At 42.7% G+C, this 15,150-nt stretch overlaps 1 protein-coding gene across 6 annotated transcripts in view; it reads right to left on the bottom strand.

The window, feature by feature from the left end:
* The window catches only part of map4k3.L (mitogen-activated protein kinase kinase kinase kinase 3 L homeolog), a 181,181-nt gene extending 166,980 nt beyond the window's left edge, over positions 1-14,201 (bottom strand). For 4 of the 6 annotated variants that reach the window (XM_041562697.1, XM_041562699.1, XM_018262947.2 and 1 more), the window contains exon 1: positions 13,894-14,200. In XM_041562697.1, coding sequence (XP_041418631.1) covers positions 13,894-13,989 — 96 coding nt within the window. In that variant the 5' untranslated portion in view covers positions 13,990-14,200. Of the gene's footprint in view, positions 1-13,893 lie in introns of all 6 variants that reach the window. The other 2 variants (XM_041562695.1, XM_041562696.1) reach the window with 1 other exon arrangement.
* Between the last annotated feature and the right edge of the window lie 949 nt (positions 14,202-15,150).

The following is a 15,150-nucleotide window of genomic DNA, read 5'->3' as shown; positions in this document are numbered from 1 at the left end:
GCCCTCCGTTGACCCAGCTAGGTCCCTTAGCAACACCAAAAAATGTTACGGATCCGCACACACACACAGTCGTCTTTGCAGAGCAATGTTCCGTAAGCATCTAATGCAAAGTAAAGTATGGCCAACATGCTTAGCTTAGCTACAATTTAAGATTAATGTGATGAATCCACTGCACTCCTGCAATCCACTTCTACTGCACTGTTGGTGCTGGCCCTCCGTTGACCCAGCTAGGTCCCTTAGCAACACCAAAAAATGTTACGGATCAGCACACACACACGATTATCTGCAGTTGGGAAGGTTACCCCTTTTATTATATTACCAACAGTATCAACGTTCGTTTTAGGGGGGTACTCCCTCCCTTCATCATTTGCTTACCTACAACTCCCAGCATCCATAAAACGTTCCCTCCCACATTTCGTTACTGGCAGTACAATACTGAAGATCAGTAATCCTTAAAACAGTTTCTTTATATAATGTTCAAAAATACGGCAATGCCATGATAATAAAGGTCCACTCTGGAAGTTCTGCTTTCCAAAGACTTTTGAATTAGTGCCATCTGGCCAGCGATTTACATTCTAGCCGGCAGGACGGTAGGGGAAGGCAGTTCGGGGAGATTAGCAGCCCGAAGTAGAGGAGATTAATCGCTGGGCGACTAAATCTCCCTGAATCTGAGCGTGTGTCTCTGCCCTAAGGCTACAATTTTATCATTATTGCTTTATCTTTCTATTCAGGCCCTCTCCTAATCATATTCCAGTCTCTTAATCAAATCAATGCTAAAAATTCGGACCCTAGCAACCAGATTACGGAAATTGCAAACTGGAGAGCTGCTGAATACAAAGCTAAATAAAACCACAAAAATATAAAAAATGAAAACCAATTACAAATTGCCACTGCACTGCACATAAACCCATAAACATAAACCCATAAACACTAGCTATGCACAACATTCAGGGTTTTCATAAGGATTCAGCTTCATAAATGGATGTTTCTGAGTTTTGATTTATACTGCAAAGAAATCAGGGGGTACTATTCCTATAAATACCACGCAATTCTGCACCTATAGCATCTCAATCCTGGTGGAGTTGCATGTTCCAGGATATGATTAGCCCCCAACCATGGGTCATATGAGGATACTGAATGGTTGTCACTAGATTACAACACAAGCTCAACGCTTACAGGAGATCCTGGAAAAGCACCTGACACTGCGCTCAAACATCATGAACAAAACAAACTAGTGGAATTTCTTGCATTACATTCCTCAATTTAAGTTCCAAACTCTAGCAGTATCTAGGCCAAGGAGCACTGAAGCTCTTCTGGTGACTTGTCACAACCATCCCAAATTACAACAGCTTTTGGCACTTACAGTAGAGTTTCCAAACCATAACTATGAATTATATATATGATATAGTCTGATCAGTGTGAAACTGTGAACAACCAAATGACCAGAAATTCTCAACCATAGCTACAAGATAGTTAGTGAGCAGTTTCACTCAATTGAGAACTTTTACAGACTTATTTACAGTGATACAAAGCCCATGCTATGGGAAGGAAATGAGGCAGTTTTCTTACATGCTACACCAGTAGTGCTTGACAATACACAGTAAAATGTGCTTATACTTAGTGGTTCATTCTGATCTCTGCGTCTCTTTGCAGAGATCAGAATAAACCACTAAGTATAAGCACATTTGTGAGTGCCATCTGATTACCTTTGGAGTATTGTTATGTATATGGAACTGTTGAGCGGCAAAGTTCCCAGATAAAGCACCACAGAACGACATCCACGGAGTTTGGATTTTATTAACCTTTTAAGTGCCAGCAGAATTTCACATTTTGGTTACGCGAAATGCCAGCCGTTTTTGAAACATTTTGTGCTCTCTCACTTTAGGGGCATTTTCTGAGGGGAAGCCTATAGTTTACCTAGGAAAACTATACATTGTTTTTTTCGGTAGAAACTGAGCTTTCTAAATCTGCCTGAGTTTTCATGTATTTACACCTGTGCAAAAAAATTTATAGTGCTAAATACCAAAAAAAAATGAAAAATTACCATTTTTCATCGTATATCAATTTATACCAGAAAAATATTTCATTTTACGGATGAAAATCCAACTGATTTGGAAAGCCTTATGTCTCTCGAACGTGCCAATACCAGATATGTATAGTTTTAGGGAGATTTAGGATTTCTGTACAGCAAAAACTCCCGGCAGTCTATTACCAAATTTTGAAAGCACTAAGGCAGAAAACGGCATGCTTTAGATTCCAAGGCAAAAAATCCTGAAACCGTAGGTTTACCCCAGAAAACCATACATTTTTGAAAAGTACACATTCTGCCGATTACAAAATGGGTAACTATGTCTCTCTACTCCCAACTACCAAACATAAAAGCTTGTCTGAACATAGCGGTTTTTCAACAAAAAATTCAAAATTCTGAAAAATCATTTCAAAGGTTTTATTTTGCTGCTCCGCATATCCCAAACTATATTAGGGTACCAAGAAAAAGCACCTGAAATATGATTGCCAGGGGTCCACTGAACAATTTGATACCCATTATGCATAGGTTTACCAAAGTATCTGGCATTTAGAGACACCAATATGTAGTTAGCACATCCAAATTGTTCAGGACTTTACTTCAGCTACTGAGAAATCAACACATTGACTGCATTTTTGTGGGGTAAAAACACAGAAATATATGTTTACCCCCCAAAACCCATACATTTTTGGAAAGTACACATTCTACTGAATCTAAAATGGGTACCCATGCCTTTCTGCTCCAAACTACTGAGTCGCAAGGCTTTCCCAAAGTTGTCGGTTTTGGTGAAATATCTGAAAATTGCCTCAAAGCTTCAACTTCCCAGCACCATATCACCCATGTGTCATTACGTACTAAGAAAAAGCACCCTAAATATGATTGCCAGGGTTCCTCTGAACATTTTGGTGGCCATTGTTCATAAGTTTACCAAAGTATCTGGCATTTAGAGTCCCCAAAATGAAGTTAGCGTATACAAACAGTCCCGTGGGTAACTTCAGCTAATGAAAAATCAACACATTGACTGCATTTTTGTGGGGGTAAAAACACAGAAATATATGTTTACCCCCCAAACCCATACATTTTTGGAAAGTACACATTCTACTGAATCTAAAATGGGTACCCATGCCTTTCTGCTCCAAACTACTGAGTCGCAAGGCTTTCCCAAAGTTGTCGGTTTTGGTGAAATATCTGAAAATTGCCTCAAAGCTTCAACTTCCCAGCACCATATCACCCATGTGTCATTACGTACTAAGAAAAAGCACCCTAAATATGATTGCCAGGGTTCCTCTGAACATTTTGGTGGCCATTGTTCATAAGTTTACCAAAGTATCTGGCATTTAGAGTCCCCAAAATGAAGTTAGCGCATACAAACAGTCCCGTGGGTAACTTCAGCTAATGAAAAATCAACACATTGACTGCATTTTTGTGGGGTAAAAACACAGAAATATATGTTTACCCCCCAAACCCATACATTTTTGGAAAGTACACATTCTACCGAATCTAAAATGGGTACCCATGCCTTATTGCTCCAAACTACTGAGTCGCAAGGCTTTCCCAAAGTTGTCGGTTTTGGTGAAATATCTGAAAATTGCCTCAAAGCTTCAACTTCCCAGCACCATATCACCCATGTGTCATTACGTACTAAGAAAAAGCACCCTAAATATGATTGCCAGGGTTACTCCGAACAGTTTGGTGGCCATTGTTCATAGGTTTACCAAAGTATCTGGCATTTAGAGGCCCCAAAATGAAGTTAGCGCATACAAACAGTCCCGTGGGTAACTTCAGCTAATGAAAAATCAACACATTGACTGCATTTTTGTGGGGTAAAAACACAGAAATATATGTTTACCCCCCAAACCCATATATTTTTGGAAAGTACACATTCTACTGAATCTAAAATGGGTACCCATGCCTTTCTGCTCCAAACTACTGAGTCGCAAGGCTTTCCCAAAGTTGTCGGTTTTGGTGAAATATCTGAAAATTGCCTCAAAGCTTCAACTTCCCAGCACCATATCACCCATGTGTCATTACGTACTAAGAAAAAGCACCCTAAATATGATTGCCAGGGTTCCTCCGAACAGTTGGTGGCCATTGTTCATAGGTTTACCAAAGTATCTGGCATTTAGAGGCCCCAAAATGAAGTTAGCGCATACAAACAGTCCCGTGGGTAACTTCAGCTAATGAAAAATCAACACATTGACTGCATTTTTGTGGGGTAAAAACACAGAAATATATGTTTACCCCCCAAACCCATACATTTTTGGAAAGTACACATTCTACCGAATCTAAAATGGGTACCCATGCCTTATTGCTCCAAACTACTGAGTCGCAAGGCTTTCCCAAAGTTGTCGGTTTTGGTGAAATATCTGAAAATTGCCTCAAAGCTTCAACTTCCCAGCACCATATCACCCATGTGTCATTACGTACTAAGAAAAAGCACCCTAAATATGATTGCCAGGGTTACTCCGAACAGTTTGGTGGCCATTGTTCATAGGTTTACCAAAGTATCTGGCATTTAGAGGCCCCAAAATGAAGTTAGCGCATACAAACAGTCCCGTGGGTAACTTCAGCTAATGAAAAATCAACACATTGACTGCATTTTTGTGGGGTAAAAACACAGAAATATATGTTTACCCCCCAAACCCATACATTTTTGGAAAGTACACATTCTACCGAATCTAAAATGGGTACCCATGCCTTATTGCTCCAAACTACTGAGTCGCAAGGCTTTCCCAAAGTTGTCGGTTTTGGTGAAATATCTGAAAATTGCCTCAAAGCTTCAACTTCCCAGCACCATATCACCCATGTGTCATTACGTACTAAGAAAAAGCACCCTAAATATGATTGCCAGGGTTCCTCAGAACATTTTGGTGGCCATCGTTCATAAGTTTACCAAAGTATATGGCATTTAGAGGCCCCAAAATGAAGTTAGCACATACAAATTGTCCGGTGGGTAACTTCAGCTAATGAAAAATTAACACATTCACTGCATTTTTGTGGGGTAAAAACACAGAAATAGATGTTTACCCCCCAACCCCATATATTTTTGGAAAGTACACATTCTACAGAATCTAAAATGGGTACCCATGCCTTTCTGCTCCAAACTACTGAGTCGCAAGGCTTTGCCAAATTTGGCGGTTTTGGTGAAATATCTGGAAATTGCCTCAAAGCTTCAACTTTCCAGCATCGTATTGTCCATGTATCATTACCAGCATAAAGCATCCTAAATATAAACATATGGGTCTACTAAACAGTTTGATGCCCAATGTGCATAGATATACCAAACTATGTGGCGCACAGAGACCCCCAAATGACAATATGTATAGACATTTTCACGGCTGACGCTCTGGCTGCTGCAATATGAGCACCTGGAGTGTGTATTATGCGACATTAGACCCCCCTAACAGTACAGAGACCCCCAGAAAACCATATATTTTCAGAAAGTACACATTCTGACGAATCCAATATGGGTAAATAAGTGTTTCTACTGCAAACTGCCAAACTGCAAAGCAATGCTGAACATAACGGTTTTTATCAAATTTCTGAAAATCGTCACAAAGCTTGAATTCTACCCCATTATATGCCACACATTTCGTAACGTATCAGCATAAAACATCCTAAATATGAACGCCAGGGGTCTACTGAACACTTTGATGCCCAGTATGCATAGATATACCAAACTATGTGGCGCACAGAGACCCCCAAATGACAATAGTGTATATACATTTTCATGGCTGACGCGCTGGCTGCTGCAATATGAGCACCTGGTGTGCGTATTATGCGACATTAGACCCCCCTAACAGTACAGAGACCCCAGAAAACCATATATTTTCAGAAAGTACACATTCTGACGAATCCAATATGGGTAAATAAGTGTTTCTACTGCAAACTGGCAAACAGCAAAGCAATGCTGAACATAACGGTTTTTATCAAATTTCTGAAAATCGTCACAAAGCTTGAATTTTACCCCATTATATGCCCCACATTTCATAACTTATCAGCATAAAACATCCTAAATATGAACGCCAGGGGTCTACTGAACACTTTGATGCCCAATAAGCATAGATATACCAAACTATGTGGCGCACAGAGACCCCCAAATGACAATAGTGTATATACATTTTCACGGCTGACGCTCTGGCTGCTGCAATATGAGCACCTGGAGTGTGTATTATGCGACATTAGACCCCCCTAACAGTACAGAGACCCCAGAAAACCATATATTTTCAGAAAGTACACATTCTGACGAATCCAATATGGGTAAATAAGTGTTTCTACTGCAAACTGCCAAACTGCAAAGCAATGCTGAACATAACGGTTTTTATCAAATTTCTGAAAATCGTCACAAAGCTTGAATTCTACCCCATTATATGCCACACATTTCGTAACGTATCAGCATAAAACATCCTAAATATGAACGCCAGGGGTCTACTGAACACTTTGATGCCCGGTATGCATAGATATACCAAACTATGTGGTGTACAGAGACCCCCAAATGACAATAGTGTATATACATTTTCACGGCTGACGCTGGCTGCTGCAATATGAGCACCTGGTGTGTGTATTATGCGACATTAGACCCCCCTAACAGTACAGAGACCCCAGAAAACCATATATTTTCAGAAAGTACACATTCTGACGAATCCAATATGGGTAAATAAGTGTTTCTACTGCAAACTGCCAAACTGCAAAGCAATGCTGAAAATAACGGTTTTTATCAAATTTCTGAAAATCGTCACAAAGCTTGAATTTTACCCCATTATATGCCCCACATTTCGTAACGTATCAGCATAAAACATCCTAAATATGAACGCCAGGGGTCTACTGAACACTTTGATGCCCAATATGCATAGATATACCAAACTATGTGGCGCACAGAGACCCCCAAATGACAATAGTGTATATACATTTTCACGGCTGACGCGCTGGCTGCTGCAATATGAGCACCTGGTGTGTGTATTATGCGACATTAGACCCCCCTAACAGTACAGAGACCCCAGAAAACCATATATTTTCAGAAAGTACACATTCTGAAGAATCCAATATGGGTAAATAAGTGTTTCTACTGCAAACTGCCAAACTGCAAAGCAATGCTGAACATAACGGTTTTTATCAAATTTCTGAAAATCGTCACAAAGCTTGAATTTTACCCCATTATATGCCCCACATTTCTTAACGTATCAGCATAAAACATCCTAAATATGAACGCCAGGGGTCTACTGAACACTTTGATGCCCAGTATGCATAGATATACCAAACTATGTGGTGTACAGAGACCCCCAAATGACAATAGTGTATATACATTTTCACGGCTGACGCGCTGGCTGCTGCAATATGAGCACCTGGTGTGTGTATTATGCGACATTAGACCCCCCTAACAGTACAGAGACCCCAGAAAACCATATATTTTCAGAAAGTACACATTCTGACGAATCCAATATGGGTAAATAAGTGTTTCTACTGCAAACTGCCAAACTGCAAAGCAATGCTGAAAATAACGGTTTTTATCAAATTTCTGAAAATCGTCACAAAGCTTGAATTTTACCCCATTATATGCCCCACATTTCTTAACGTATCAGCATAAAACATCCTAAATATGAACGCCAGGGGTCTACTGAACACTTTGATGCCCAGTATGCATAGATATACCAAACTATGTGGTGTACAGAGACCCCCAAATGACAATAGTGTATATACATTTTCACGGCTGACGCGCTGGCTGCTGCAATATGAGCACCTGGTGTGTGTATTATGCGACATTAGACCCCCCTAACAGTACAGAGACCCCAGAAAACCATATATTTTCAGAAAGTACACATTCTGACGAATCCAATATGGGTAAATAAGTGTTTCTACTGCAAACTGCCAAACTGCAAAGCAATGCTGAACATAACGGTTTTTATCAAATTTCTGAAAATCGTCACAAAGCTTGAATTTTACCCCATTATATGCCCCACATTTCGTAACGTATCAGCATAAAACATCCTAAATATGAACGCCAGGGGTCTACTGAACACTTTGATGCCCAATATGCATAGATATACCAAACTATGTGGCGCACAGAGACCCCCAAATGGATATAAAGTAGATAAAATTTACAAGGCAAAACAAAATAAGGCAGTAAAGAGTGAAATGCAAAAAAATCCAATAAAACCACAAAAATCAATGTTTTTTTTCCAGACTAGTGTTATCGGCCGTCAGAATCACAGTTTGAATATTTTAGCTGGGCCAAACAGGTTATACGGCTAGAAACAAGTGAACACAACATACGCAGAGCTGAAAATGCAATAAAATGGCTAAAAATTCAATAAAATGGCTAAAAATGCACCAAAATACCCAAAATTGCAATATAATCACCGAAATAACATAAAAAAGATATTGCACAGTACGGTTAGCGAATACGCTATTCGTAATGGCAATAAAACATTTTTTTCAGCCAAAAAAAGAGACGATGCGATAAGAAAAAAAAAAAAAAGCCACAATGCCATGTATGTGCGTGTGCGTGTGTACAAATGGTAAATTACATGTTATGTGCGCGTGTGTGCGTGTGCACATGTGTGTAAGTGCAGTGAGTGTAAGTGACCCCCCCAATCCCCAAAAATGTATGTGTAAGTGTGTGTAAGTGTGAATCTAAGTGTGTATTACTGTAATAAGTGTGTGTTGGTGTGTTTGTGTGTGTAATTGTTGCACTAACCTGAAAAAATCGCTGGAGACTGTTGCAGGCGATCAGGAAGACTCCCTGGAAGACATCTGCCTCGTGGTTCCTGTCTGTGTGCTGTGGGGGCGGAGATCGTCGATCCGGTGCAGGCTGCAGCAGCAGGACACGTAAGTAACACGTGCCTGCTGCTGTTTTTGGGCCCCTGGGCGATCGCGCCCCCAGGGGCCACTCGATCCCCTGCTCTGCCCCTAGGGGCAGGGGATCGAGCAGGAACGGAGCGAGCGGCTCTAACAGCCGCTCCTCCGCTTCTGAACCCGGAAGTGCTGCAGAACGTAGAATCTACGTTCTGTGGCATTTCAAGTACCTTTGCCACAGAACGTAGATTCTACGATCTGTGGCATTTAAAGGGTTAAAGGATATTGACCAGTGGCAGATCATATCATCTTTGGGACTTCTCCCATTGACTTATATACAACCTCGGCAGTTCTGAGATGCCGGATTTTTGGATTCAGACTTTTGCGGGGTATAAAAAAAATTAGTTTTTTTCCCCCCACTAAAGATTCGGATTTCATCATGTGTTACACTGTAATACTCCGGGATATTTCATTTTGGTTCTTGTTATTATTGGAAAATTATTGGAAGTACCCAGGAGGGGATCTAGTGAAGCCGAGTGTGCAGTGAGGGGGTAGATCACACAGTAGCTTTTGGGTACCCCTTACCACTACAAGAAACTGCATTTACTTTGTGTAAACAAGTTATTTTTAGCCTGGAGTTTTTTCCTAAACCTTAGCTTTATTGTTTTGATAAACTATATGAGTTTATTTTGAAGGATGTTAGGAATTGCAGTCCAGCAGAAAGGAGACTAGAGGTTAAAAACAAGTTGTCTAGATTTTTTTTGATCACATTCTTATATCACTGCCTTATAAAATGCAATAATAAATGCAGGTACCATAAACAATGTTATGGCATTTAAAGCAACACAGAAAATGCACAAACTAATGAGAGCTTTGAAACATCACTGAAATACAAAAAATGTTTCTCTAAAGGAATAAAGCAGGTTCTATAGGGTAAATTCACTAACCTCGGAAAATTCGCCAGCAACAGCTTCGCTCACAGCGCAACACTTCGCCAGGGGTATATTCGCCAGGACAACGCTAATTCACTAAAATCCGACGTTGCGTCCAGGGCGCCGAACGCTGGTGAAATTGCGCTAGCGGTACTGCGCGAAGCGAAGTTGCGCTAGTTTTGGCTAATTTGTTAGTTGAAGTTAAAGTTGAATGGACGTATATTGTGCAGCAAATACATTACACTACAAAAGCCCAGGAAATCTTAATAAAAGAAAATAGAGTTTTTATATTGCCCTACACATGAGCCCAGTGTATAGTTTAGGTGCCATATGTTAAGAAATGTAGGGGGGGGAGCCAGTTACCCCAAAAAGAATTTACGCTATTTTTCAGCCTATCACCCTGAAAAAGGAAAAGACGCTACAATTTTTTGGGACCTTGAAAAATTTTCAACTATTTTTTTTGAGGAAGTCCTATCTACTCTATTGCACTTCGCCTGGTCTGAGGTGGCAAAGGCAAGTCTGGCGCAAGAGATAACGTTCAGTAAAATCCGCATCTTAGTGAATTTGCGTAGTTACGTCCATTCGCCAGAGCACAAATTCACCAGACATTAGGGAGCGAAGTACCGATAGAGTCTATCTCCTTCGCAAGCGAAGTTAAGCCGGCAACCGTTAGTAAATCAGCAAAGAACCAAAATGATGTCACACTGTCGAATTTTCGCCGCATTAGTCACTTCGCCCTTTAGGTATAACGGTGTCATTTGGCACTTGTGAATTTTGTATAATACTGATTTAAAGTCATTTTCCATATTAAAAATGTAAATAAACACTAATTTCTCTAGGTAAAAGACATCAAACTATACCAATCTCTGCAGTCTGCAGGGGTCATAGAAAGAACAGGTACTATCCTAAAAAAGTGGGAGGAAAAAGAGGGGTCTTGGTCCTAATGAAGAAGCCACTGCTCTTCTATAGTCATGGAAAAATAAAGGGTATAGCTGTGCAAGTTTGCAAAACCAACATTTTATTATTGTAAATAAAGCATAAAATATAGCTTTATCTTCTCTCCCTAAGCCTTGGAGCAAAGGTCAACTATAGGTAAACTTAACTTGCCATAAACCACCCATCAGTCTGCAATATTAATACATTGATGCAAAAAGGCAGTCAAACCATGCATAAGTTACAATAGCATAGTAGATTTTACACCACATGTCAGTGTACTATCACAACCCATATTGTGATCCAACAGTAACTGCTGCAGGGCAATGCCCCCCTGCAATGGGCCATATAGACTTCCCCAACCTTGGCATAGATCCTAGCCGATTATCACTGCTTCTGGTCATGGTCAAGATTTGTGTCAGTCACTGTCCCTTTAATAAAGTTAAGTTTCAAATAGCATTAGAGACTCTGTATGACCACAAGTTCATGCTTACTCTACACTCATTGCACTTGTCCCTGCTCACTCTCTGTCCCTGGCACCTGTCTGACACAGCCAGTGGCACAGGCAGGACCGCCATCAGAAATCAAAGGGCCCCATACAACAACATTTCCTGGGCCCCCGGGGCTGCGCCCACTGCAAGCCCCACCTACATATCCGCCCTCCCCATCCCACAGGTCCGCCCCCCCCCCCCCACCACCACCACCACACAGTAAAAAAACATATTGGTGGCTAAGGTCCCCCCCGGCCAGATAATTGGTGGCCAGGGCCCCTTAAATGTCCATGCCTTCCCGAAGTCAGGAGCTCTCAAAAAGATGGGGGGCCCTGCTAATCAAGTAAGTGTGGCATGGCCAGGGCTCCCTACAACTCTACCCCCTGTCCCCCCCTGATGGCTGCCCTGGGCACAGGCAATATGGCTGACAAAGTCAGTGGCACATGCAATATGGCTGACAAAGTCAGTGGCACATGCAATATGGCTGACACAGTCAGTGGCACAGGCAATATGGCTGACACAGCCAGTAGCACAGGCAATATGTCTGACACAGCCAATGGAACAGGCAAAAAGTCTGACACAGTCAGTGGCACTGGCAACATGTCTGACACAGTCAGTGGCACAGGCAATATGTCTACAATGTAATTCTCCTACCGCACACCTGTAGATCACCAATCCTGCAAGCTGGTGGTGCGTTCCTTCCGTTGACCCGGCAGGGTCCCTTAGCAACCAATGTGTAAAAGAAACGGATCCGCACACACACCGATTAATGCAGTCGGGGAATATCCCCTTTTATTCAGCCACCAAACATCAAATGTTGTTTGGTGGCTGAATAAAAAGGGGATATTCCCGACTGCATTAATCGGTGTGTGTGCGGATCCGTTTCTTTTACACACAGGCAATATGTCTGACACAGTCAGTGGCACAGGCAATATGTCTGACACAGTCAGTGGCACAGGCAATATGTCTGACACAGTCCGTGGCACAGGTGATATGTCTGGTAAAAGCCTGTGGTACAAGTGATATGAGCACCCTCATTCATTCTACATTCACTTATTTTAAAGGTTTACTTATATACCACATAATTCTGTCTGGCCTTAGAACAAGATAGAAGTTATTTCCCTATGGTCCTATCACAGGCCATGAGCTTATCCTCTCTGTATCTGCCACATATCAGCTACTGTTCTTAGCACAGCTTTTTGCTCCTTGGTACTGAAACAACCTATTAGTTAGTTCTCTAAGGCCCTGGTACAGGATATCAGCTTTCTCAACCTGGTACTGGTGCAAACTTTTAGCTAGTCTCTGAGGCCTTAGCACAGGCTATCAGCTTTTGCACTCTGGCACAAACCATTACCTAGTTTTCTAAGGTCCTGGCGTAGGCTATCAGATGTCGCTCCTGGCACAAACTATTAGCCAGTTATCCAAGGCCCTGGCGCAGGATATGAGCTTTTGTAACCTGGTAGTGGCACAGACTTTTAGTTAGTTCTCTAAGGCCCTGGCACAGGCTATCAGCTTTTGCTCCCTGGTACTGGCACAAACTATTAGCTAGACCTCTAAGGCCCAGGAATAGGCTGTCACCAGCACAAACTATTAGCTAGTTGTCTAAGGCCCTGGCGTAGGCTATCAGCTTTAGCTCACTGGTCTTGGAATAACCATCAACTAGTTCTATAGGAATCTGGAACAAAATTTCAGTTAGGGCTCCCCGGCTCTGACATAAGCCATCAACTTGTTTTCTAGACATATCAGCTTGTTCTCTAGAGACATAGAACAGTCCATTAACCTGTATTCTCTGGCTCTGATACATGATATCAGCCAGTGTTCTCTGGCCTTGGCAACTAACACCATCTTGGCTATGCAATGACTAACAGCTAGTTCTCTCTCACCCTAGTACAGACATCAGCTAAAGCTGTCTGGGCCTGGCACAAGCCACCAGCTGTTTATCTGAAGTCCTGGCACAGGCCAACACTGTTCTCTACTACTGGCACAAGATATCAGCTAGTTTTCTGGATGCCTGGAGCAGGCTATTTGCTAGGGCTCTCTGGCCCAGTCACAGGCTCTCAGTTAGTTTTCTGTGGCCCTGGCACCAGCTAACACCGACTATGTACAGCTAGCTCACTGTGGCACAGACTTCTATGGCCTTGGCACAAGTTATTATTCCTCTCTGACCAAACATTTTTCTTTAGCTGTGGCACAGACTACTTAGCTTTCACTTGGCCTAATAACAAGTGGGCCCGGCACAGGGTACTAACCAGTGGGCCAGGCACAGGGTACTAACCAGTGGGTCAGGCACAGGGTACTAATCAGTGGGCCAGGCACAGGGTACTAACCAGTGGGCCAGGCACAAATGGTTTATAACTTCACTCCTGCCATATGAAAGGCTGTCCATCCATGGCAAGTGATCATTTATCTGTGTGAGTGTGTGGCACAGGCTACTTTTCCTCACTGACCCTGGTACAGGCTGTTGGTCAGTTCTCTCCTGGCCGGGGGAGGGGGTATTTTCCCGCTGTTCCTGTGGCTTATAGATACAAATATTAGATATATAACGTGAATCGGCCAGTGAGTCTCTAGGGAGAGGGAGATCAGGGCGCCTTGTTTACTCCGGTGTTTATCTGCAGCAGCGCACGCACACTGTGCCCATTCCTCCGTGTCTCCTCCTCACACAAACACACACATACACACATAGAGCAATGAATAGTGCCAGCATCCACACAGCTCTCACCTTGTACACATCTCCATAGGTGCCACTGCCAGTCCTTTGGATGAGCTCGAAATCCTCCTGGGGATTCCTACGGGAGAGATCGCAGCCCGTACTCATCGTGTCCGCCCGAAGGGGCAACGGGAGCCCTTTTCCCACTCACTCCTAGGGACGGGAAACCCGGAGCCCTCTTACGATAACAGCCAGTCGGGTCTCAGACCCCGCTTGAGCCCACGGTCGTAGATACGTACAGTATCCAGTATAACAGATCCTAGTAATTCCACAACATGGCTTCCGAGCCGGGCCTGTGCGCCTGCGCAGTGCGGGGGCAGAGGCCTGTGCCAGGGGTGGAGAAAGAAGGGCATGATGCGCAACGAGGGGAGGGGTGAATACAGTAAATGAGATGCCCTGGGTCACGTCAATGGGGTCTTGTAGAACAGGGAGTGCGATGCATGAGGGAAACGGCAGCAATAGACACAAACAGCTGAGTGTGAGGAATGATTGGTGTGAGGCCCAAGCACAGGCTACAATAACAAGTAGAATAACAAGTATTGGCCACATCATGCTGGTGCCCAGGTAAAGGGGTCACTGGGCATGAGAGGGACAGTCATTCATGCGATTTTTATAGGCAAATATTTCGCTTGTCACGTGGAATTTGCAAAATTCAGTGTGGGAATTGCAACAGCCCAATGTAGTGAGTGTCATGCTCCCCAAATAAGTCACGTGCTCCTTTTCCTTAGTCACAATCATTCTCTCTCTATCATCTCCCGTTTTAAGTATCCCTCTTTAGTAACTGAGCGTTTTTTGTTTCTTACTATCAGGCTAAATACAGGGCTTGGTAAAATTGGTATTAATATATGTATGTAATAATAATCACCTCTATTTCCAGAGCCTATTCTAGTCAACTTCATGGTGGAACTCTACCCACAGGTCTGGACTGGGATTCAAAATAGGACCTGGCCCAGACACATACAGGAACACCCATACCTCCCAACATTTTGGAAATAGAAAGAGGTACACATTTTTTGACCACGCCCGTTTCGTGGCCACACCCCCTAATTAACATGTTTATTTTTGGGGGGGTTTTGTAGTTTTTTTTCTCAGTTCTGTCTGCCCCCCTCCCTCAATCCCTGCAACAGTTCAACACCCACTGCCCTGCAGACCCTTTTCAATTTTATCTCAGATCACTTTCTAATGGCTACAGAACACCCTGCCAGCCTGGCCTGACTGCCCCCTCCTCCTCCCTCCCTCACAAACCAAGCCACTCAGAATATCAAAAAT

This window comes from Xenopus laevis, chromosome 5L (genome assembly GCF_017654675.1).
Source record: "Xenopus laevis strain J_2021 chromosome 5L, Xenopus_laevis_v10.1, whole genome shotgun sequence".
Taxonomy (NCBI): Eukaryota; Metazoa; Chordata; class Amphibia; order Anura; family Pipidae; genus Xenopus; species Xenopus laevis.
Note: the sequence above shows the minus strand (reverse complement) of the source record. Positions and strands in the feature narration are given on the sequence as shown.